At 38.7% G+C, this 27,139-nt stretch overlaps 1 protein-coding gene across 2 annotated transcripts in view; it reads left to right on the top strand.

Annotated features, from left to right (window-relative positions):
- Positions 1-27,139, top strand: part of AGBL4 (AGBL carboxypeptidase 4) — a 1,508,442-nt gene that overhangs the window by 1,037,160 nt on the left and 444,143 nt on the right. For both annotated transcript variants that reach the window (XM_060205929.1, XM_060205928.1), the window contains exon 6: positions 27,093-27,132. In XM_060205929.1, coding sequence (XP_060061912.1) covers positions 27,093-27,132 — 40 coding nt within the window. The remainder of the gene's footprint in view (positions 1-27,092; positions 27,133-27,139) is intronic.

A 27,139-nucleotide genomic window follows, 5' to 3' on the forward strand; every position in this document is an offset into this window, starting at 1 on the left:
TTTTGCTACATAGTAGGTATTCAGCAAATACTTGTTAAATGAATGAATTAGGAAGAATTTTCAGAATGTTCATTCCTTTGCTTCATATCAAGGTGGTTCCTAAAGTTGAGACAGGCAACAAGATCAGAAAAATGATGTTAAGCCAAGTGAATCCAGATCTAGGTTCTCTACTCCATGCCCAGGGCTCACTGGCTACCCTATATGAAGTCCTGTATCTTCAGGAAATCTTTGAATGAAACATTCACTTATGACAGTTCATGCACAAACATTTCTACTCATTTTCTCCCCTCCACTGCCCTGAATTGGAGCCCAGAGGAGAAAGTGAGCAACAAAAATGATAATAATAAATTGTTAGATTACATTTGGAGAATTTCATCTTCCTTTTTTATTCAGGCAATTTATATTTAGCATAAGTGAAGGACTCTGCTACATTTTATGTTCTACTGCTTTGAAATGAGGTAATAGAAATTGGCTCAAAAATACAGCCCAAGGTCTTGTGCTCATTTAGAAAATAAGATTAAATTCTACACATTTTGAACTTGGGAGGGGTATCTCATGAAAGAATCATGCTATGCCAGTGGCCCAATAGCTCTACACCTGTTCCTCCTTTACTACTGCTCCCATCATCTGTCCACAGGAATCGAAAAGTCTAGAGTTAAACTTCAACCCCTTAAAGTTCTCAATTATCTTTTTTTCCCCTCGTTTATAAACTCAGAGTAAAAAAAGAAAAACAGTTATTTTCTCTAGACTCCAGAGTTGTTTTGAAAGTAAGATCATAATGAAGCCGTATTAAACATCTAAAATGTAATCATACTGGTCACTTTACAGATGTGAATTCTAATCAACACAATAACTGTCTGAAGCACAGATTCTGGTTTTCTTGATTTATAAGACAGGAAGCTTAAGTTCATAAAAAAAAATAAGAAAAAGCACATACCCCTAATTTGTAGAGGCGTCTGAATGCTACTTAGATCTTAGATTTTATCCAAAGGACAAGGGAACAAGGAAAAGTTCAGTTTGGGTTTTGAAAAAGATGTGATTGACACCTATGTCAAATATGATCTGGAGGGAGAGAACATAGGAGTCTAGAAAATGGAATGTAGAGATATACTAATAAATGAATACTTTACCATTTTTTATTTTAAATTTTTATTTACTCATTTACTCATTTTGATAGGACAGAGAATAACTGAGAGGACCTCAATTGAGAGGAGGCAGAGAAAGAGAAAGAGAGATACCTACAGTAAAGCTTTGCTGCCTGTGAAACTTCCTTACAGCAGGTAACCAGGGTCTTGAACTGGGATCATTGCACTACGTGCTCACTCAACCATATGTGCCACCCCTGCTTTACCATTTCCACAATATGTTTTAAAATAACCTTCTTGTTAGTTATGTCTCACCTTCTTAGAACTCTATGATAGAGAGAGGAAAATGTGGGACCAGGTGGTGGTGCACCTAGTTGAGTACAGGTTACAATACGCAAGGACCCATGTTCAAGCCTCTAGTTCCCACCAGCAGGGGACAAGCTTTGAGTGGTGAAGCAGGGCTGTGGTTCTCTGTCTCTCCCACTCTATGCCATCCCACTGGATTTCTATCTCTATCCAATAAGTAAATATAATAAAAGGTTCTAAGTCTTAAAAAATAGAGATAAAATGTGATTATTATAATTTTAAATATGGAGTCTGCATATAAATAGTACAAGTATTTTGTTCCATTACCACACAGCTTACAGTAACAAAGTTGGGTTCTTAGAGGTCGGGTGGTAGCACAGTGGGTTAAGTGCACATGGTGCAAAGCACAAGGACCAGCATAAGGATCCTGATTGGAGCCCCTGGCTCCCCACCTGCAGGGGGGTGGCTTCACAGACAGTGAAGCAGGTCTTCAGGTGTCTATCTTTCTCTCCCCCTCTCTGTCTTCCCCTCCTCTCTCCATTTCTCTCTGTCCTATCCAACAACAATGACATCAATGACAAGAATAACAATAACCACAACAACAATAAAAAAAAAAAGAAAAAAACGAGGGCAACAAAGTTGGGTTCTGAACATAGAACTCTGGACTTTCAGTGCCTTTTGTTCATAATGCTTCTCAGCAATTTGCAAACAAGAAATCTGGTTGTACTGACATCAGTCATGCCATGTTAAATCCTTTTCCCTCCATGCCCTCCCAACTGTAGAATGTAAGGGTCAGTATATAGGATTTCTCTAAAGTCTTTTCACTCTGTCTTTTTGATATGCTCAAGTCTCACATTGGCACCTCTGTCCTTGTTCAAGCTGGAGTAGGGTGGGGAGAGACAAGTTCTGGTTGGCCAACAAAGGAAACTAGACTGCTTAGTTAAAAAAGCTTAAAATCAACTTTCTTTGATTATGAATTTTAAGCAGTTTTTCTTCAGTGCAATCAGTCCTCTCCCATCGTCATTATTGTTAGGGAATGATTTCCATTCCAGCGGTGACTGAGGATGTATCTCAACATTTGCATTTTTTATTCTGCACACTAAGCACCTTGCTGCCAGAGTTATGAGCTGTTTCTTCTTACCTGGCCCTTGCTTCTTCTTCTATGCTGGCCTGAATAGTTTGCTAACAGTTTGATAAGTAACCCCCAGAAAAGGGCAGAAAGGTCATGACTATATTGACCACTGGTTGCGCCATGCCTTACAGTCAACCCACCTGCCTCTGACAAGATGATAGAAGGGGCCGCCTCATGGTCTCTTTCTCTCTTCTTCTAATTGGCCTTTATGAATATTTAATGAAATCAAGATGGAATTCAATCAGAAGCTTTACCTGCTGCATCTTCAGGAAAAGTAAGAAGGAAAAGGAATAGTGGAATATTACTCACTTCCTCTAGCCACGGAGCAGGGGCAGTGTTCAATGAAGTTCCTTTGAGATTCAGGTACTCAGCAGTCTTTGTTTCTCAAGTGTTTTTGCTAAATCCAGGAGAATAAACCCTTTTACTAGTGTGAAGCTGCATTTTTCTGTGTGCCATATAGGTCAACTGAGTAATCCCAATTTTAGACAGGTATACATTCATTTAAGGTAGTCCATATAGGTTTTGATGAACTTATTTTGAGAAGTAGAGATAATGTGCTAGAGTACACACTGAAACTGAAAATGCTGTTTTAGAACTATCTTTTTCAGGAAATACTTTCTTCTTTGTCTAGGAAATACCTTTTACCAGTCACCAAGTCCTCTGCCTGGCCAGTGGATTGATGTCATCATTCATCCAATGTTGATCTACTGGAGCTCACCATACCCATATTTTGCTATGATCTCAGGATTTCATGCAGCATCTAAGTATTAAAGGCATCAGAATGAGTGGAGTCATTCTGATTATTATTAAGTCATTAAGTCTTATTCCCACTAGCATAATAATTCCCAGTGTCCACATATCCTTGCACTGCTGGTGCCATGTACTGTGTAAGGCACAGTGAACTTTGCCACATCTGCCAGAGTTGAGGTCTACAACCCATTGACCTGAGCACACTCTAGAGGCTGCTACAAACTGGACAGAGTACAGGTGCACCCACCTTCATTCTCAATCTTGTTTGTTTGATATATAAACTCATTCACTCCAAATCCATCCATCTCTGTTTGACCTTTCTCATCAAGGATATCCACAGACTTCAGTGGACTCTGACTTTCATAAATATATAAAAATAGCACTAATTTCAAACAGCTTCTGCTTCCTACTCCTTTAAAAAAAATTCTATAAAAGCAATTATGTTTACTTTTACTTTTGCTTGGAGCAGGAGTGGAGAGTAAATACAAAACATATACATAAAGTCTTAGTCCAATAAATTATCTGACTATACTAGTAAATCCCATTTAAATCAGCATTTATTAATATTTATTACAGTCCTGTAAAGGTTAAGATTTTGCACAGATGAAAAATCAAGATTCTAGGAAGTAAAGATTTTATGAGTGAAGACAGTTTTGAGAGATGACACAGACTGGTGTCATGTGAATCTTGATGGCTGAGCCACCTTATCTGTACCATCTGTGTTCTAAGTATGGGGAGAGGAAACTTTAAGGCAGCTATAAAGGATAAGGGAATCAGGTGTGGCACCTGGCAGGAGGGGGAGTAGGCATGAAGCCTATATTTTTGTGGGCTAAATTCTCACTGGAGTTTTATGCTTCAGTTTTTACAACTCAGTTTTGTCATACACATATACATCAACAACAACAACACACACAGACACACACAGACACACAGACACACACATACATACACAGACACACACACACACACACACACACACACACACACACACACACACACACACTTTAGTCTTGAAGCAGATCCAAAGTAACAGGTCACTAACCCAGAAGGGTTTACCATTTTGACCTCATCATTGTCTCAGAATCTTGCCAGGCTCCTGATTCCAGTGCCATGCCTGGAGGAAATTCCTTCTATTTGAACACCCATCATAAATGATGCAAGAAAGAGTCCCATGTTGCCATTGCCTGTTGGAGGGGAATCAGTTGTGTTTTGAATTGGGAGACCCAAATGTGAGTCCTTATCATGCAGACAGGGCCTTCCCTCTATTGAAAATACCAAGGTTCTGTTCACTATTCCCAGAGGCTTCTCTGCATCATATATGGATTTATAGAAGAATTCTAAATTCTGAATTCTAAATTTGACACATTTCATAACTTCCCACTAACTTCCTTCTGGTGTCATAGACACACGGTTTGATAAGACAACTTTAGAGTCTTATAAGATCTCTCCTGCTTGCACAGTCTCACAGCTTATGTACAGTTTATTATTCTTAGCTTTAATCCAAATGTATTTTCTAATAAACCCTGGCGTATCTTTCTCAACCAGTTTATTACTATCAAGAAGAAATTTCCATTCTATACTCACCCCCTTCCCAATATTTTCTTACCTCTTTTTTTTCTTTTTCCCTGCTGGCAATAATTATAAGTTGTGAAACCTACAAAAAAGCGGATATGAAATAGGCAGTATATGATTAGAGATAATGTCACAGGCGTGCATCTGAAACCTGCCGTCTGGCTAATGTGTGTTTTCCTCCCCATGACACTGAACATAGTCATTATGCCTTGGCAGGGGCAGGACTTTGATAATGGTGTGAAAGTGTTTACATATAAAGAATGTCGCTGTGCTGTGAAGCTGTCCTGAACACTACCCCAGTGCTGTAAGTCTTAAGTTGATGGATCTTATTTCTAAGATTCTTGATAGCCTGAGTATTACAAATCAACCTTCCTTTTTTGACTTCTTGATTCATTGTGGCTTCTTTGTTGAATGTTGGAAGGTGAACAGGGTTTATTTTTAATATGAACTGTATTCCCTGATCTGGATGAAGAGCATCACCCTCAAACTGAGGATATTATCTGGTTCTTTAAAAAAATGAGGAAACAGGAACTAGCAGGTGACTCCCCAGGTAGAATGCATGTGTCACCACATGGGAGTGCCTGCAGAAGAGGGTGGAACAGTCTTCTGCTGTCTACTTGTTCTCCTTCCCTTCTTGCCTCCCACCTTCTATCTGGCGAGAGAGAGAGAGAGAGAGAGAGAGAGAGAGAGAGAGATTGAATCAAATAAAGAAGATAGTCCAGAGAGAGGTAGGGAAAATTCCTTCTTATTAACATGAGGAAAAGTAGAATATGTAGGCATAGGAGCAGGTTCATGAGTAGATGTGGTGGTACTTTGATCATCATCAAGAAAGAGTACATTTCTTTATCATACCTCAGGGCTGTCTCTGTTGATACACCTTGTTGGAGACTGACATTCATTGATTCATTCATTTATTGAACATTCACCAAGAATATACTCTTTATCAGGTTCTGTCCTTGAAACTCACATGAAACTTTATATCCAAGTAAAAAACTATCCAATCCAGGACTATCTGAACTTGAATGGGTTTTTGCTTAGAGAAAAAATACTAACTTGATCTGATAAAGGCCAGCAACACTTTGGAGGAAAAGATTAACACAAGTTAAATTTTAAGTGATAAGATGTTTTCCAGGTGGGAAGAGGGAGGAAAATCATCCTGGACCCAGGTATCACTATAAGCAAAGATGTCAGAGTGAGAGGAAATCCTGGGTATTATGGGAACATGACAGCTTCCATGAGAAAGATGCGTCTGAGACTGAGAAGGCACTGTGCAGCACTCTTTGGAGACTGAAAATATCATTCTGAGGAACTGGAACAGTGGAAGTTGATAAAAAATTTTAAGCAAGAATGTGACTTTGATCAAAATAGAAGATTATAAGCAAAAGTAGGCTTTGGTAGTACAGGGCAGAATGTGAAGGTCAATGAGGAAGCTTTTGGTAGAGAGGAGTTCAGTGGGGTGTAGAGACAGAAGGATGTCCAAAGCAGGTTGTAGAAGAGTTTGTCTCTGTGATCTGAGGAAAGACTCTTTTGCCTGGGCTGGAAAACTGCTCCCCATTGACATGCAGAAAGCACTACCCACTTTAGTGCTTTTAATAAAAATGGAAAATATGGGGTTGTGTGATGCTTTTAATCATTTTGGAATTGTAAAGAGCTCTGGGCTTTGGGGGCCAGGACAGCTCTGGTGTGAACATAAATTAGCCTAACTGAGTAGTGTGTGCTGTTTATGGGCACTTTTCGCTGTAAATTTGGTTCTGATGTTAGAACTGTGCATCACTTTGCATAGCCTGAAGCCTTGGTATGCTTGCTCTTAAAAACTGCAAAGGTCTCTCTTAGCTTTGGTTTTTTGTTATGAGGGTCATGGATTCCATGATGACTGAAAGACATTTTAATTAGTGAATCAGTCAGATCTTTAATTTGCTTGCTCTGTCTGTATAACTAAGACTCATCAGCCACTGATGTCAAGTCGTATGTCTAACACTAGGGACACAGAAGGGCTAAGGTCCTTGAGTACCCCATCTCTACTCCATCTCACATAAAAGGAAGATCAGCAAAAACAGTCAGGATCGGTTATGACTAAATGAAACAAACTTTCATTTCTACCTAGACTGTCAAATGGACACTTCTAGGTAAGAACTGTGGCATGTCTTTAGAGAAATGTTTGTGATCTCCTGGCTAGAAATTCTTAAAAAGCAGAAAGGGGTAACAATGACTTAAGTCTGGGTTTCAAGTAGATTAAGCATAGCTCAACATACAAAAATAGTGTTAAATGTATTAAGGATTTAGATGTTAGGTTGAAAACCATAAGATATTTAGAAGAAGGCATCTGTAGAACACTCATGTTAATTGCTATAGAGATGTCTTCAGAGATTCATGTTCATAGTTGGGATTTAAGGAAAAATGGAAAGGAAAGGCCAGGGTGAAACATTAATAAACCCTTGGTTTACATCAGTAGATCTGAAGATACTAAAAAAGGAGGTATGTCAGTTTGAAAGAGGGTTTAGGGCCCACTGTCCTGCATCTAGGGGAGAGGACATTATGGTGATAGGTGAGGTGAACCAGTACATGCTTTGGAGAGGGTGTAAATGTATACCCTTGAGCTAATAGCTACTTTCCAAAACAAATATTTCTCAGTAAAGGTATTTTTAAAAAGTGTGTGAACAGTATTGAACTGTGGTTTGTGTAGAAATAGGCAGCTGGCCACACTTAGCTTCAGAGAGTTTCCATTTGCTGACCTTAGACTAAAGGATCTCTCAGGACTTACTAGAACACATTCAGCAGGGTTTAGAGATAGGTATACATTTTTCCCTTCCTTTTCCCTATACTTTTCAGCCTTATGCTTTATTTCTTTCTCTTTTGTTCAGTTTGTCCCTTTTACCTTATTTCCTCTCCTTTGTTTTCAATATCTCTAAATATAAAGTGAAAACAAACAAATATCCATCTGGCTTTAAAAACCACTGATATATCCATTTCAGCACAAGAAGGTCTTCTTTAAACTGTATAAGTAATGAAGACAGTCTTGTCTCTCCATAGGGCACCAGCTGCTGAATTGTTTCTTATTTCATAATTACAAAACTATTGAAGCAGAGACAAGAGGGGAGCTGATATAGTGCTCTGCTTGGAGAGAAAAGAAGAAAAACATTGACACATTTCTGTATATAATTGGCAGATGAAGAAAAGTATGTCTTTTATTCTGTGTTCCATCTATATCCACAGACCTGTATTTGTAAATGTGTTTTTGAATAGGATACAAATACAAAATGCAAGAAAGCAGTGGACAGTTGTCACCATCTACCATCTGCCCACACATAGGAACTGGCTCAGGGAAGAAAATGTTTGATTCTGAGAAACTAGAACACTTCATAAGAAAAATGCAAATAATGCATTGTATTTATGAATTCACCTAGTGTGTACTCATTGCAAGAAGTCTATTAGATAAAGGGAAATGCTGCATAGTAATCAAGATGGATGCTGGAACCAGTCAGACTTGGGTTTGAATCCCTAGACTAGAACTCTTTTGCTATGCCTCTTAGAAAAAGTAGCAACCAATTTGATCTTTGGTTTCCTCATTTGTCAAATTGGTTGCTACTTTTTCTAAGAGGCATAGCAAAAGAGTTCTAGTCCAGGGATTCAAAGAGCTCCACCTGGGTTTTAAATGGGCTCAGAATTAAAATTTTGAGGGCTGATAAATAAAGCAAAATAGCAGTACCTGATGCTTGGTAGGTATTTGCTCAATGGTAGCTGCTGGGAAGTTATGACTAAAGGGGCAAGGGAGGCAGAACTAGAGTAAAGTCAGGGTGTGATTGCACAGCCCATACCTGGTCATCTACTGAATGCTGGTAGAGTAGGTGGTCTGGAGCAAGGGAATTCTACAGGAGTCTATTTCTGAGGAAACAAAGGCTTGATTGGTCATTAATAATGTCTTCTTGCTCATAGATTCAATATCTTCATGCTGATCATAGCTTCTTTTTTATTATTCATTCTACCAGACATATAATGAATGTTTGATGAAAATGCCCAGCAATCAAAGAGCAGAAGTGAGGCGAGGCAATGTTGCAGGTCTCTCTGCCTCTCAATCTCTTTCTCTATCCAAAAAAGCAGGGCTACAAAGGGCTACATTTCAAATAGTTCATTTAATTTATTTTAATGAGAGAGAGAGAACAGAGTGATGATCAGGCCTAGTTATGATGATGCTGGAGGTTGAGCTTGGGACCTTGGAGCCTCAGACATGATTGTCTTTTGTGTAATCATTATATTATTTCCATAACCCTTCAAAATATTTTTAATCCTTGACCTCTTGAATCATCATGTTTGCCCACTATGTAATTTCTCCTGTTCATTTACTAATGTGTTCAAGTATATTTATCAGGCATAATTTTAATCTGTTTGGATTATTATAAAAAAGATATCCTAGACTAGGTAGTTTATAAACAACAGAAATTTATCTGGGTAGTCTATGAAAAGCATACTAAAATTTCAGTGTCTACTTAAGTCCTACTTCCTGGTTTATAGATGGTTGTCTTCATAGGTGACAGGTTTCTCTAGAATCTATTTTCTAAGAAGTCTATTCTCAACCCCATTCTAGAGGTCTCTGACTTCTTGAACTAACTGCCTCCCAATGGTCCTTCACTGGAATACCATAATATCAGGGATCATGTTTCAGAATATGAATGAAGGACAAAAATTCCATTTAGATCATTCATCTTCTCTCTGCTGTACAATATAGTTAGGTACAGGGCCTACAATAATGAATAAAACATAGTCTTCCCCCGTGAAGTGTCAGGCAGCCCCCCTGCTCTGATGCTGTGGTCTATTTACATAATCATTGTTTTGCCTGAGACCTGCCCTGCCTGCAGGGTATTGGATAATCCCACTGGTTAGAACCTTCGCAACAGCTGCTATGGAAGCTTCCTACCTTCACGCTCTTTTCTCCACCCCCTCTCCTAGCCATTTCCTTTTCTCACTTGCCACTTCTGGTTAAAGATATATAAAAAGGTGTTGTCTCTGATCAATAAAGACATTGCATTGTGTTCCCACTCCGCCATGAGTTCCTGGTTTCTCCCCTGAGTCACTGAGTAAGCAGCAGCCCAGGTTGGCTCTGGTCGAGTTCTCTCCAACCTAGAGAGCACATGCCCAGGAAGAAACACCCTCACGCTAGCCTGGCATTGAAGAAATTATAATAAAATGAGAAAATGGACATTTGAAGGATGGAGCTAAATTGCTATGAAAAGGGAAATTTAAAAAATAAAATAGCACCTAAACCAATAAGATGGATGCAAGAAAATACTCCACCTGTGTGGTAGGCCTGCTCTTTCACACTTTCAACCCATATCTGAGTCTAGTTCCACTGCACTGGAGGAGGCTTCAGTGCTGTGATATTTTTCCTTCTTGGTCTCTGTGTTTTTCTATCCCTGTCTCTCTTTGGAAAAAAAAAAAAAAAAGAGTGGTGAAGCCCAAGTGACTACAAAAACAAAACAACAGTATTGTTTGGTAAAGCTTGTTGGGAGAAGTAATCTGAAAAGTGAGGTTTGAAAAAAGAGTAGGAGATAGCTGACTGAACAAAGACTGTAACACAAAGGTGGAAAGACATAGCCAGCAACAACAGGAGCAGTTGAGAAGGTATGGAGTTGAGAGCATGTTGCACTGAGGATGAAAGATGATCAGCCTAGTGGATACCTGGACCATGAGCGGATACTGACAATTAGGGTGATACAGAAGGAGGCAGGGGCAGCATGATTATGTTAAGTAGTTTACATTCTACATTGTTGAAATTTTCACCCTGGCTCAAATTCTTTACATTACAGGGTGGAGAGTGGGCTAAAGGGAGAGAAATTTAAAGCTGGGAGACTAACTCTTAGCTATGTATTTATGAATAAATTCCTTTACACTCTGATGTTCAAATTCTTCACCTATAAAATGTAATTATAAAATCGACTTCAGAATATACTGGTACTTAAGTCTGCCAATATAAGCAAAATGCTTGGCCCATGGAGATACTTATCTATCCCCACCTCACATCCTGTCACAGACCTTAGAGCAAAACTATATATGTAATAAGTGCAAAGTAATGTGCATCTGTTGATATAACTGAGTGACTGCTGTACTGTATACTAGGAGCATCCAAATGAGAAGTACAATGGTAGAGATAGGGAGAACACTAAGGTTCCTAAGCCTACATCCTACCCCAAAATAAAGTACTTTTCTCAAATTCTTGGAGGAAAGTATATCCACGGAGGACAACAATTGATAAAAATAAAATAGTCAAACAAAACAATTGAAGCTAGTAGGCACCAGTGTAGAACCTTAGCCTATTTCTGGGAGAATTCCTTCTGTCCAGATGAAACATGGCTTCCTTTCTTCACAGCCTCACTGGAGATACTACTTGACTTTCTCTGAAGATCAGGAGAGATTATGGCTTCCTAAGGAGAAGATCTTCTCTCATCTTCAGAGTCCTGGGAAAAATAAAATCTAGGGAGATCATAGGAAGAAAGCCCAAATCTTTATTTTTTTTAATTTTGTCTCTAGGGTTATTGCTAGGACTCTGTGCCTGCACCACAAATCCACTGCTCCTGGAGGCTATTTTTTCCTCTTTTATTGCCCTTGTTTTATCATTGTTGTGATTATTATTGTTGTTGTTATTGATGTCATTGTTGTTGGATAGGACAGAGAGAAATGGAGAGAGGAGAGGAAGACAGAGAGGGGAAGAGAAAGATAGACACCTGCAGACCTGCTTCACTGCTTGTGAAGTGACCCTCCTTCAGCTCGAGATCCTTATGCCGGTCCTTATGCTCGTGCCATGTGTGCTCAACCCGCTGCACTACCACCCGACCCCAAACCCAACTCTTTTTTTTTTTAAGATTTTATTTATTTATGAGAAAGATAGGAAGAGGGAGAAAGAACCAGACATCACTCTGGCACATGTGCTGCCGGGGATCGAACTCGGGACCTCATGCTTCAGAGTCCAAAGCTCTAACACTGCTCCACCTCTGGACCACCCAACTCTTTTACAAGTGGCCATGTCAGTATGTCCTTGGCATCCTGAATGTTCTTTAGTCTCAATGAGAAGGGATGCCATCAGTCCTAAGATGAGACTGAAAAGAGAGGAGAAAAACTCAGAACATCCTGAATCACTAAAAGTCTAAACTAACTCTAGATGTGTATTTATTTCTAAGTTTAACGGGGATTCATTCTTGAGTAAAAAAAAAAAAAAATTAAACAGCTTTCTTTTTTTTTAATTTAGTAAAACATTTTGTTTGGTGTCAAGCCACTATCAAGTTACCCCTGAAAATTTAAAAATCAAACAGAGCTAAAATCTTAATATCTGTAGAGAAATGTGAAAAGTCATATCTTATTATAAAAAAAAACCAAATGAGCAAGATGATGAAGCAGAACTTAAACCCTCTGAGTCTGTTTTGAAAATAAAGGCAACTAAAATAAGAGATACCACATAACTACTACATTAACAAAAAATATTTTAAAAGTTATAATTCTCCACAATGACAAGTTAACAGTAAAATATTTATCTATCACACTATTCATAAGAGTATACATGGGAATGGTTTTACTGCAAGGAATTTTAGCAGTGTGTTTCCAGAGTAGAGAAAAGGTATATTTTAGACTCAGTAATTCCACTATTGGATATTCATGATAGAGAAAAATTGAGATAAAATTAAAAAATAAGTGTATTCAGAGAAATATTTACTGTAATATAATTTATATAAACCAAATAATAACATCCTAGATAGCCTATCTACTTAGGTAAACTATATGTTTTCACTCAGTAGAATATTATAAAGTCATTAAAAGAACTTTACACTGACTTTGTAATACTGTTAGAAAATTTCTAATGACACAATGCAACCTGAAAACAACAGAAAGTGGAAAATAGCAAAGTCATACTTGTGCCATGAATACATATTGTATATGTTTATGTATACATGTATATAATGAGTACATATAAATAATTTTTTGTTCATGAGTCAAAAGTGCAGATACATAGACAAGGATGTCAAACAGCATGGGAAAACAATAGAAATAATTGTTGAGATACTAAGATCTTTTCTGTGTAATTTTCTCTTTATTTTGCTATAATTAATATTATTATTTGGAAAGAATATTTTAAGCAATAACCTTGGAGACAAAAAAAAAGAAAGAAAAAAAGAATATTTTAAGTACCTGGGCCTCCTAGTTAGGAGCACATTTTAAATATTTTCTGTGTTACTTAACCTATGTGACTTTAAACAATTTACTTTGCTACTTTGAGTGTCAGTTTCCTCATCTCTATAGTGGGGTTTAAATACTTGCATTAAGAGAGTTCTGTGTAGATAAAATGTGTAAGCATATATACAGTGCCTGTCACATGGCAACTTTTCTTTATATTTAACTTGCCCAGGAATAATTTATGTTACAAGTCTACACACATAAAAATGGTCAAAATAAATGGAAATTAGGGCACAGAAAATAAGATCAATTCAATAAACGTTAACTCCCCTTACATCCTTGGCTCATATCTGTTTAAAATGCAGTGAAATTTAAGGACATTCTGTTTGAATTATTCAGAAATCATAGATGAGCAGCTTGTTATTCAAAGGAAAAGAAAAATGAAAAAGAAAAAGAGGGAAGCATTCCCTCCACCCTACTTCACGTGCACACACACACACACACACACACACACACACACACACACACACACATCTCATCAGACTTCAAGATGTATCCCTGGAGTTCCAAGAAAATAACGTTTTTATCTTTTTTGTGTGTGTAGTGAACACATTTGTTTTCCCCACGTAACAAAAGGTATCATTTTGCTTTTAATTATGAGTTGTTATTATGCATTGCTTTTGTTTGGCAAAGATGTTTGTTTCAGGAAAATTAATTTAGACAGTTCCATTTTTCAAGCAACAATACCTTCTGTCCTAGGCTTACAAAGAACAATTAGATCTAGATTCTTTCCCCAGAATCAAGCTGGCAATTTCTGGTGGAAAGTCATGGTCAATCAGTGTGGAATGGAAGCCTCCATGAGCGCCAGTCAAATGCAGAAAATAGACTTTTATGGCCTGGCACTTTTACTTCCTGCAATATATATAACTCTGACATTGTGCAGAGGCATTACTGTGACTGGGCAGGAACACAGATTAATGTTGCCTCACTTTTCAGTGCCAGAGTTTTATTCTTAATGTCATGATATTTTTCACAGGAACTCCACAGTTTCGTTCAATTCAGCAAACATGACTGAGGGCTTACTCTTTGCCAAGTACAGCGGCAGGAGCTGGAGATACTGATCTGAATCACATAGTGTCCTTGCCCATAAGAGCTCACAGCCAGATGACTCAGAGAGATAATTACAACCCACAGTGATAATGCCTGTGGCCAAGAGTAGCACAGGGTACTGAGAGGCCTTGTGGAGGCAACTAAGGGGGAACAGAGATTTTCAGAAGGCAATGGTATTTGAGAGAATCTATTGAGAAAGTAAAAAAGGAAGAAAGGCTTGCCAAACAAGGAGTCTGGGAATCAAAAATTATAAAATTATTTGGCTATGAGTCATTTACCCAGAGCATTAGGCTAATTGTGTTAATTGTATTGCTAAGTATTCAACAAACTTGTCCATGGTCATAGCTAGTATATGGTAAATACAGACTTATAGAAGGCAAATTATTGGCTTATGCAAGTCAGTGGCAAAACTAGGGCTAGAATATACAACCCCTGTCCTCCAAGTGCTGCTGATCCATGTTATTATTCAATCACAGTTGTTCTATATAGAAGTGCTGTGAACTCACTTGTACCCTTGCTACATTAGAAGGCAAATGGGAACATAAAAGAGCTTACTGAACACTCACACAAGTGAGTTCTTAGCTCTCAACTCTTCCACTTATACAGTAGAAAGTGACCTTGCTACTCTTCAAACAGAAAACATTGAAGTTTAATATTTTATTCAGTCTTGTATTTTATCTTTACAAAATGTAAATTGTATCCCATAATATACAATACTAGTTTTTAATACTGTAAAAAGTCTGAGTTATATCCCAGTTTAACAACTCTTTATGTAGCTCAGAAGGTGGTGCAGCAAGCAGAGAACCAGGTTTGTGTACAAGATGACTGGAGTTAAATCTCCAGCACAGAAAATGCCAGTGATACTCTAATATTTCTCTCTCATGACAGTTAGTAAGTAAATATTAAAAACAGAAACAAATAAACAAAAACAACTCCTTTTGGCTTGGCAAGATAGTTTACCTGGATGTAGACCTCCTTTGCCATGTGCACAGCCCAAATTCAATATTGACCCCCACCACACTGGAGGAAATTTCAGTAATATGGTATCTTAACCTGTCTCTCACCATCTTTCTCTTTACCTTCTCTTTCTATATAAATAAATCAACCTGAAACACGTAATCCTCAAAGGTTACAAACAAACAAACAAAAAAAACCTTCTTATTGCATTTTGAAAATACAGAAAAAAGAAGAGAGATTAAGTAAATTATATATATATATATATATATATATACCATCTAGCATAATTTAATATTGTCTGTCCTTGTTTTTCCATTTCTCTACAACTTCTTTTATACATTTTTTTTACTTTGTTATATTCCTATATGCCTCTTCAAATCGATTTTTGAAATTAGTGTTTGTGTCAAGTAATCAAATATATAAAGAAACAAATAGGAATTAATGTTTCAGGGAAACAACCTAATAGACTTTAATGAACTGTTAAGCATAAGCAAACCCATTAGCTCCCAGAGACAAAGGGCAACAGACCACTCGAGGATCCTAAATTTCTATTTCTTACAAAAAGTTGCTTCCACTCTCTCAGTGAAAAAGTAAAATAGTTTCTGTCCTTTGGGAGTCATTCAGTCATCATCTCTTAAAATAAATCTTGATAATACCTTAGTGAAAACCTGTTGAATCCAATAAACATGACATAGGGATTCTGAACAAATTCTAACTGAATTTATTCCCTGACTCTACTCCTCTACACTTGCTTCTTTTATTTCCTTAACAGTCTTTTTCTAAGCATTGATGCTTTTCTAGGCACTGAGGTATAGATATAAAAATCCTTTTTGCAACTGACTAGAGGGAACTATATAGACTGTATGGAAAGAGATGGTAGGGGAGTTTGAACAGTTCCCTTCCCCTCTGTAGACTTAGTTTACATTTCTTTTTTTTTTTTCTTTTTTTATTTATAAAAAGGAAAGATTGACAAAACCATAGGATAAGAGGGGTACAGCATCGCACAGTTCTCACCAGCATACCTCCGTATCCCATCCGCTCCATTGATAGCTTTCCTATTCTTTAACCCTCTGGGAGTATGGACCCAAGATCATTGTGGGATGCAGAAGGTGGAAGGTCTGGCTTCTGTAATTGCTTCCCTGCTGAAGATGGGCGTTGACAGGTCGAACCATACTCCCAGCCTGTCTTTCTCTTTCCCTAGTGGGGAAGGGCTCTGGAGAAGCAGAGCTCCAAGGCACATTGGTGGGGTTGTCTGTCCAAGGAAGTCTGGTTGCATCCTGCTAGCATCTGGAACCTGGTGCCTGAAAAGAGAGATAACATACAAAGCCAAACAAATTGTTGAATAATCATGGACTTAAAGGCTGAAATAGTGCAGATGAAGTGTTGGGGGGTCCTCCATTTTGTAGATTGCTAGTAGCTATACTAGTATTTTTTTTTTTTAGTTTACTTTTCTTTGAAATAAAGTTGGGATAGATAATCTTTGAAAACCCTTACCCTCAAATCTTATGTGGCTTTGTGACTAGGCAACCCCACTTAAGCTAGATCTTAATAACCATATGGTAAAGAGTTATCAGAGCATTAAAGTTTAAACTGGGAGGGTGGGCAGTGCTGTATACTAGGACAAAGGGGACTAAGACATGCATGTTGATTTTCAACAGTGCATACCTGTGGCCTGTATAGTCTTTTAATACAGTTATACTTACTTTCTTTAAAAAAAACCTCATTAACCTTTAGCTGAGGGATTCTATTTCAGCCCTAAGTGATGATATTCACACTCTCCTTGATTAGAAGACTAATGATGTACTTTAAAAGAGAAGTGGAAAGAGCACCATGTCAAAGACAGGTCCCAGGGTCAGGGATCAGGTAAGAGAGTGACTTGAAAATTTGGTCAAGCAATAAGGTCAGTGCCCTATTTCAGTGGGACATAGGCATAGGCTTTGTGCCTTTTGGATATTTCTTTTCTAAATTCCATCATCCCTGCTCCCTTTTCTTACAGAGATGACTGGTTCTCCCTACCTGCCAGGTGAAATTCATTCTTCTACATATGTACTGGCCAACATGATTGAGCCTACTTTTACTGTCTGCAATAGGTTAAGAAAGTATTTTTTAATTTTCTAAATATGGGGTTATATTAAAAAGTACATAAAAGTCATGGAAAATTTGTTTACCCCCTCCTTGAATGCTAGGCTGAGAAATCTGTTCATTATAAAATATTCAGTGGGGATCGTTAAGTTATTCTGAGAAAGGAACAATTAATTGTGAGAGAGATCAGTCCCACAGCCAGTAAGGAGGCTAGACTTGAGTATGAGAAATCAGAAGTAATGATCTTAGAGAAAGGCTAATACCACTAAAATATTTTCTAGAGAGCAGGCTCTGCTTTGGGATAGAACAAGGAAGAGGTATGAGATCTTTTAATAGATAGAAAATTACTGGCTGGGAGAAGGGAAGAATTCATCAAAGAGGATTTATTTATAGGGCACCAGAAGATAGCTCACCCAATAGAATATACTCTTTTTTTTATTTAAGAAAGGATTAATTAACAAAACCATAAGGTAGGAGGGGTACAACTCCACACAATTCCCACCACCCAATCTCCATATCCCACCCCCTCCCTGATAGCTTTCCCATTCTCTATCCCTCTGGGAGCATGGACCCAGGGTCATTGAGGGTTGCAGAAGGTAGAAGGTCTGGCTTCTGTAATTGCTTCCCTGCTGAACATGGGCATTGACTGGTCGGTCCATACTCCCAGTCTGCCTCTCTCTTTCCCTAGTAGGGTGTGTCTCTAGGGAAGCTGAGCTCCAGGACACATTGGTGGGGTCTTCAATCCAGGGAAGCCTGGCCAGCATCCTGGTGGCATCTGGAACCTGGTGATTGAAAAGAGAGTTAACATACGAAGCCAAACAAATTGTTGAGCAATCATGGACCCAAAGCTTGGAATAGTGGAGAGGAAGTGTTAGGGAGGTACTCATTGCAAACTCTAGTGTACTTCTGCTTTCAGGTCTATATTTTGCAGTAGTTTATGGATACGTGTGAACATAAGCTCTCTCTCACAGAAACTGGTGTATATCTAGGTTATGGGACTTTGTTAGAAAGTGAACCACCTGAGATGAAATTAGAGTGTACTATAAAAGGAAAGGTCTCACCCGAGTAACGAAGCTGAAGAGTTGTCATTCCACTTGTGAAGTCTCTGGACACAGTCTGAGCTGAAGCATGTTGAGGTGGCAATCGTTGCGTTGGTTAGGTTGTGATCGGCGGATGCAATATTATTTGGTATGGATTGGGAGAGGCATGCGGGAAAGTGGGCCCTATCCAAGGGTTCCAGGACTGGGGGAAGTAGGGGCTCTATAGTGGAGATGTGAGGTTCCTGCTGTCTTAGGGTTCAAAAAGACAATCGATAGTTAATGTTATCATCACATTATTTGGTAATTGGATTAACTTTGAAAAGTCCTTTTGTCATGGTTTGCTGTACAGTATCCAGTATCTTGTATATAGCTGTGCTATTGGATGCTTCTAATCTACTTGGTCTAGGCTTTTGAGAGAGCCCGCATATCAAATACACAGCCTATATATTAAAAAGATTCAGCTTGTGTTTTGAAAAACTTTGAGACATGCAACTGATTTTTTACTCTTTACCACTCACAAGGACTAAGGCTTAAGGCCCTAGCCACCACATGGGAGCATAAAGCAAAGTGGAAACTTCTGCAGCAGGGAAGTAATGTTATGATAGGTCTAGCTCTTCTTTCTTTCTTTCTTTCTTTCTTTCTTTCTTTCTTTCTTTCTCTCTTTCTCTCTTTCTCTCTTTCTCTCTTTCTTCCTTCCTTCATTCCTTTCTACCTCTTTCTTTCTTTTTCTTTAAATAAATATGTTTGTTTGTTATTAGATAGAGACAGAAAGAAATTGAGAGGGGAAGAGACAGAGAGGCACCTGCAGCCCTGCTTCAACATTCATGAAGTTTTCCCCCTGTAGGTGAAGACTAGGGGCTTGAACCTGGATCCTTGTGCATTGTAATGTGTGCATTTAACCAGGTGCACCACCACCTGACCCCTCTCCCTCTTTTACTCCTTGAACCTTCTGTCTCTTTCACTCTTGAATCTGTCTTTTGTTCTCTGTCTGAAGAAAAAAAAAAAAAGCCTACTGGAACTGGTGAAATATTGTGAGCAAACCTGAAGGGGAAGGGCCTTGAACCCTTAAGCCAAATGTGTACATATATATGCCCTATTGTAAGGGGAGAGGGTGCAGCTAACTGGGAACATTCCCTAGTTCCCTCTCCTGGGGTTCTCAACTGACTTCTATGTGGAAGAATCACAATAGAACCAGTCATGTTTCATGGAGAAGAGTATTTATTGGGATAAGTAAGGGCAGAAAAGGAGAAGAAAATATAAGCCATGTAGTCATATAAACCCCAGAGAAAGAGAGGAAGGCCCCAGGTCCCCTGGTCTTCCAAGCTTTATAGTCCCATCAGAGGAAGGCTGGGGCCCTCAGGAGATGTGTTTCAGGTTTTGTCTTCAGATATTCCATCTGCATTTTATGGCCTTTGCAGTCAGGAAGGGAGGAAGTGCAGGATGCATACACACTGGCAGTTCTGGTCCCTTCTCCTGGCTTCCTGCAGGGTGCAAGAAGAGGAGTGCTACTTTCCTAAAGCTTCCCTCCAACACTATGAACACTATTTCCAGAGTGTTTCTATTATCAGGTCTGTCCCTTGATGGCTGACTTTAGTAGTGATGAGAGAATGCTCTTACTTAAATCATCTCCAGTCTATGATATGAGAGACTGACTTTTCCAAAAACATAGGTATCTTGCACAGAACACAGAAGGCAAAACTAGACACACAGAGTAGTGATTCTTTCTGACCATTCAGAAACCTACATGTCAAACCAGGCCTTGAACTCCCTGAACACAACAACCCTTGCTCATTCTGAAAACTAATTACAAAACAGTTCATGGCCAAAATGAAAGGTTCATTGTTAACCATAGCTTGACAATTAACCATGCAGATGAACTAAGCCAAAATTCTCTACGGTCATAGGTTTTCAAGACAGAAATGGAGGTTTTGAGGAAAATAACTCTGTGTGTGTGTGCGTGTGCGTGTGCGTGTGCGTGTGTGTGTGTGTTTTGGGGGTTGGGGGTATTGGGATAAAGCTGAAGATCTGTTCTGGTGGAGTTGGCCAGGATCCTATTTAGTTAACATCTTGGTGATAATCAGCAGACTTTCACTGACCATCCACTCTAATTGGTCAGGCACTGGGTTTGTCCTTGAGAGAAGAGAAGTAATGGTGAGCTCTGTGCTGATAGCATAAGGGTTATGCAAAAGACTTTCAGGCCTGAGGCTCTGAAGTTTTAGGTTGAATCTCCCCTTAAGCCAGAGCTGAGCAATGCTTTGTTACTCCTCCCTCAGGCCTAAATAAGAAAATAAAGTGTTTTTAAAAAAGAAAAGTAATGATGACATAACCTCTGCCCTCAGGGGGTTCACATGGGCAGCAGAGGAGTAAATACATGAGGGAAATGCAAAACATAATCTTCTAGATGAGATATTACCTTAAAATTTCTCCACCAAATTCCAATGATTTTGTCTACACCACTGAGATGCAGTAGCTGAACATTTAAAGTATACCCCTTGAGCCAAAATAACTGACTAGTATGTCTCTAATTAAAACTACTTTCCTTGGGAAGAAAAAAAAATGAGAGTGGTGGTGGCTAGAAACAAAAATCATAGTAAGTCTAAGGAGAGACATAGTTATAGTGTACAGGACTTACAAGTTCAACTCCTGGAAACACCTGAGTGATGCTCAGGTAAAAAATAATTTTTTAATTAAATTAAAATGAATTATAAGAATTGCTAGTAATAACTGCAATCCTATCGAGTATAATAAATATATGTCACTTCAAGACAAACACTCACCCTGAAATCAAAATAATGGTAATAATGATAATAGTGTTGTACAAGATTAAAATACATTTAATTTTTTATATAATCATATATACACAAGAAGAATAGCTATAAAATATAGCAAAATTCTATTATTATTTTTAGTGGTGGTATTTTATTGATATTTATTTTTGTAGTTTTATGGAAATTTGAGGGGTCTGGTGGCAGTGCATCTGGTTGTGCTCAGATGTTACAGTGCACAAGGACCTGGGTTTGAGCCCCCAGTCCACACCTGCAGGGCAAAAGCTTTGCAAGTGGTAAAGCAGGGCTGCAGGTGTCTCTCTGTCTCTCTCCCTCTCAATCTCCCCCTTCCTTCTCAATTTCTGGCTATCTCTATCCAATAAATAAATAAATAAAGATATTTTTTTTTAAAATAAAGAGAGCTGGTCTGTAGGACAGCTCCTACTAAAATTTAAAAAACTATATCAAATCATTTCCCAGAACTGCTGTTTTCACAGTTCCCCAATTTTTTAATAATTATTTTGTTTTTTTATTAATTTTATTTTTGAGAGAGATGCAGAGAGTGAGACACACACACAGAGGGAAACACCAGAGCACTGCTCAGCTCTGGCTTATAGTAGTGAGGGGGATTGAACCTGGGATTTAGGAGCCTCAGGCATGAGAGTCTGTTTGCATAGCCATTATGCTGTCTCCCCAGGCCCAGTTCCCCAAATTTTAAAGATAGATTCTTTAATTGAAGACAGATATGATTTTCACTGAGAATGACTGAACCCACAGTTTTGAAGGCGACTCAGTAAATGAGATATTGTGTTCTCAGGGAGGTCCTAAATTGGATCTGCAACCCAACATCGCATAGGCCAGGGTGATGCTCTGATTCTCTCTCTCCCTAAGTAATAAATAAAATAAATAAATCTTTAAAAATCCACCATGATTCCCGAAATAATATATAATCTATAAGAGAGAGGGAGAAATACTAACCAGATCCACAAAAAATCTGAAATATCCTAAATAATGTGTCTGGCTGCCCCACCCTTTAGTACTCCTATCCTCAGGGCAGTCAGCTTGTCCTGAGGTGGGGCAATTTGTATTCACAAAACAACTTATTCTAAGCACCTGGGGACTGTGAAAAACTCTTGTAGCAAAGATGTTGTAGGCAATTTATGAAGTAACCACCTAGAAACTCTGACCACCCCTAACTGAACATTTTATTCAGAGATTGCTCCTACTGAAATTTGAAACTCCCATTCCCTATGTTTTTTAGGGGTTCACAACTCAATAATCATTACATAGTAGTTAACTACAGAAATGGGTTTCTTTTGAAAGCCATGAGAAGGTGGTATGTACTACTCATATGTAGCCTATAGACTGGAGTCCATAAATCAGTTCCTATTTAACCCAACACTGGCATATCCATACTCTTCCATTTTCCTGAGGAGACGTACTCCCCCACCCCACCCCCTGACCCCCATACTCTCTGCGTGTCTTTTTAGTTTTTTACTGCCTCTCATTACTACACATGTAAAGGTTCTAAATTCCTTAGACTCTTGTTTTTGGTTGACTAGTGGCTCATCTCAACTCTCAGTGAGTAGGTCCTATCAGCCTACCAAAGATAAAAACTATCTCAATGATTTCATTTCTCTAGCTAATCCTTCATGTTCTACCATCTAGACAGTTGATAATATATAAATTCTATATATAATGCTCTGTTTTTGTCAGCTGATAACTAATGTTAATTATTTGATCATTCTTGCTGTCCAGCATTCCCTTCTTTCTCTATAACTGGCTATATATTATTTGTCAAATTCCACACCTGGTGGGGCTGATGAAATAACTCACTGGGATAGTAGGCTCCACTGTCATACATATGCAAGACCCAGGTTCCAGCACAGCCTAGGCCACTTAGGAGCAGCTTTGGTGCTGTGCTGCTTTCACTCTCTTTCTGTTTGTATTTTTTAAAATTAAGTACTATAGAAGGTGTGCCCTTGTTTTACAAATACCACAGTGTGCATTAGCAGCCCTAAATAAATACACTGTTTTCCAAAACAAAAACTTTTTTATTTCATTTCATTATTTTTATTTTTTAGAGCTTTGAGGAGATTATTTGGGCATTCCAGTTTTCTTGGTATATATTTGCTACACAGTTATGTTGTCTGTTTGTTGTTTTGGTGGTGATGGTGGTTGGTTTGTGGAGGTTGTTTGGTCATCACTAGGCTTCACTACTCCAGGATAACTTTTTCAGATAAAGACAGAGTCAAAAAGGCAAAGAGTGAAAGAGACCACAGCACCAAAAGCTTCCTTCAGTGCAATGAGGGCCAGCTGGAACCTAGAATGCACACTTGGCAAACCAACATGCTATTCTAGTGAGCTGTTTAGTCAGCCCACACAGTTATTGTTTAATGTACTTTTGTTATGTTTTGGTTTTTGTTTGTATATAGACCATGTGGATTTTGCAGTTCAGTCTTTGTGTGTGTGTCTCTCTCTCTTTCTCTCTCTCTCTCTCTCTCTCTCTCTGTGTGTGTGTGTATGTGTGTGTGTGTGTGTGTGAGATTTAATACTGATTTACAAAATTACAAGATAACATGAGGTACAATTCTGCACCATTCCCACCACCAAAGTTCTGGATCCTAATCCCTCCATTGTAAGCCACAGCAGTTCTCCTAAGCTTGCAAATATGGCTTAAATATTATTTCTACAACTATCTGTCATATATATGTATATATAGGCACCCGGCAATGGTGCACCAGGTTAAGCACACATGACGCAAAGCACAGGGATCCTGGTTCGAGCCCTCGGCTCCCCACCTGCAGGGGTGTTGTTTAACAGGTGGTGAAGCAGGTCTGCTGGTGTCTATCTTTCCCCGTCTGTCTTCCCCTCCTCTTTCGATTTCTTTCTGTCCTAGCCAACAACAGCAATAACAACAGTAATAATAACAACAGCAATGATAAACAACAAGGGCAACAAAAGGGGGAAAATAGCCTCCAGGAGCTGTGGATTCATAGTGCAGGCACCGAGCCCTGCCCCAATAATAACCCTGGAAGCAAAAAAAAAAAAAAAAAATGCAGTTCATTCTTGAGAGCTATTAGATAAAACAATAGCCTATACTTATCCACTCAGGCCACTAGGTGGTGCACACATATGTTAATGGACTGTAGGTTAATTGGACTTGTTACCAGGGTGAATTCATCTCAAGAGTGGTACAGGCAGTGGGAACTATAGGAGTTGTAAGATTATAATCCTGTGAGAAGAAGTGAAATAATGAATCTTTCCCAGAGACAACAGACAACTAAAGTGGAAACAGACATGGTGGGTACAAAACCATGAAATTAAAAATCCTTGAAGATGTGGCAGAGGGATCATCCTGGAGAGGAAGGGACAGGCTTACTTTCCATGCTGATTAATTCCTACCTAAGAGACACTGAAAAAGGAATAACTGAATAGTGGAACCATATGAGTTTGATGACATCAAATTTTCCTTTCATACTTTTCTTCTGGGCACTGGAGATACAAGGATGAAATGACATAGCCAATTAAGACAGAGCAAAATACAAAGGGTAAGCTTTTACAAGATGCAAGAACAAAATGTGAAATATTCATTCTGCTAAAAGGAAGAGGGAGAAGGGGACTAATTGTTGGTTTTGGCATGTAGAGAGCCCATGGACGTTTGAGAAGTGAGGGGGGATCTACATGAAGATCATGAGAGAATTAGATTAGGCAGAAAGACAGCAGAATACAAGCATGGTGGTTTGAAATGATAATACATATTATAGAAATTATATAGTTGAGTTTTTTTTATTTTTTGTCTCTAAATATCCTGGTTTTCTCTTTTTAATTTTTATTTATAAAAAGGAAATACTAGAACCCTACCTGTAGGGGGAAATCTTTGCGAGTGGTGATGCAGTGCTGCAGATGTCTCTCTGCCTCTCTCTATTGATTTATGGCTGTCTCTATACAATAAATAAAGATAATAAAAAATAAAAATAAATAAAAATAAAACATTAAAAAAGGAAATACTGACAAAGCCATAGGATAAGAGGGGTACAATTCCCACCACCAGAACTCTGTATCCCATCCCCTCCCCTGATAGCTTTCCTACTCTTTATCCCTCTGGAAGTATGGACCCAAGGTCATTATGGTGTGCAGAAGGTGGAAAGTCTGGCTTCTGTAATTGCTTCCCTGCTGAACATGGGCATTGACAGGTAGATCCATACTCCCAGCCCATCTCTCTCTTTCCCTAGTGGGCCAGAGCTCTGGGGAAGTGGGCCTCCAGGACACATTGGTCGTCTGCCCAGGGAAGTCCAGTTGGCATCATGTTAGCATCTGGATCCTGATGGCTTAAAAAAGAGTTAACATATAGAGCCAAAAAAAATTGACTAATCATGAACCTAAAGGCTGGAATATTCCAGATGAATATTTGGGGTCTCTGTTTTGAAGATAGCTATTAGGCCTATTTTAGGTATATTCCAAAGGGCCCATGACTATACTAGTTTTTTCCTGAGCTATACAGTTGAGTTTAACAAATGCTTACTGGGGCCTATTCTGTGTTGTAGACTGAATGATAGCTATCCCCATATCTTAAGATGCTGCCCAGCTAGTGAGGAAGACACAAATTTATTGATAAATATAAAGTTTATAATTATAAATTATAAACTACGATTTAAAATGTAGTCTCTTTTAAATTCCGACTTTGTCTTTTGATCCCTTGTGTCTTGAATCAAGGATTTCTTAGGGATCTCTATACCAGAAGAGGGAGGTCAGCAGCATAGTACCTAGTTGCATTTTGACTCCTGGTATTTCAGTCCTAGTCACTCATTTTAGAGGTATAAAGTTTGAGGTCAGAAACATGCAAGTTATCAAAGCCTCACAGTGGTGCCAAGATCCAAGCCCAGGTTCTTCTCCCTCCTGCTAGGTCCTGCCTTTACCTTGTCTCTATCCTACCTGGAAAAAGAGTTGGCCATTGAGAGAAGGTTCTTAATTAGCAAACACCCATTTCTCAGATAAATAGACCCCACCACCAACTGCAGTCATCACAAAGTTAAACTTATGGAAAATTAAATGGGTTTTTTTCCTCATGCATGTCATGCCACACAGGTTGACCTTGTCAAAGGCAGCTTGAGCCAATTGTTCCACTGGCCTGTTTCTGTTTAGGAAGGAAGGCAGTCTGGCTCCAGCATTCCCCCTAACCCACGTGTGTGAGTGTATGTTTCATTTCAGCTCAAGGATATGGGTCAGTGACATATTGGAGCTGCATTGTTTACTTGAAAATGTAAACTGAATGAGTTACAAGCTGGCAGGAAAACAGAAATGTATAATTGAGAAAGCCTTGAAAGACAAATCTGCTTTTAGACTCATGAGAAAACATTGAAACAAAGTGTAGAGATCTTGACTTGTTTCACTGGAACAGATCAAAATTAAATGGGGATGGAGGTCGGGAATGGGATGGGGGAGACATAAAGATGAGAAGCTTTGAGACCAGATCTTATGAAGATAGGCTAAAAGAAACACGACAATTTGGTTTGGTGACAAGATGACATAGACACTTAGATCTCTAAACAGTGGTCACAGAAGAAACTATAAACAGTGATGATGCAGAAAGGGTAGACTGGGTGGTGGCACACCAAGCTGAGCATACATATTACCATGCATAAAGACCCAGGTTCATGTCCCTGCTCCCCACCTGAAGGAGGGGAAGTTTCACAAGTAGTGAAACAGGTCTGCAGATGTCACTGCTTTAGTCTCCCTCTATACTTCTCTATACTTTCTCAGTTTCTCTCTGCCTTATCAAATAAACATTTTAAAAAAGGAAGAGATAGATAGATAGATAGATAAATAGATAGATAGATAGATAGATAGATAGATAGATAGATAGATAGATAGAAATGGCTGGCAGGAATGGTAGATTTGTTGTGCAGACACCTAGCCCCAGCAAAAAAAAAAATCCTGATGGCAATTTCAAAGTATGGAAAGAAATATTTTGTGGCCCCATAGGCTTTCAGAATAGTTAGTGCACACCATGTTCTCTACAATTTACTCATTTCTGTATGACTGAACATTCTCGTTGCCTGCCCACTATAACCTGTTAACCACAAGTTTGATTCTGTCTTTAAACAATGTGCTTACAGTGTGTCTTCTTTTGCAGCAACAGCGGCAGCTTGATCTCCTGACCATAACCAGTCCTGGTGAGTA

Source organism: Erinaceus europaeus, chromosome 13 (genome assembly GCF_950295315.1).
Source record: "Erinaceus europaeus chromosome 13, mEriEur2.1, whole genome shotgun sequence".
In the NCBI taxonomy this organism is placed as follows: Eukaryota; Metazoa; Chordata; class Mammalia; order Eulipotyphla; family Erinaceidae; genus Erinaceus; species Erinaceus europaeus.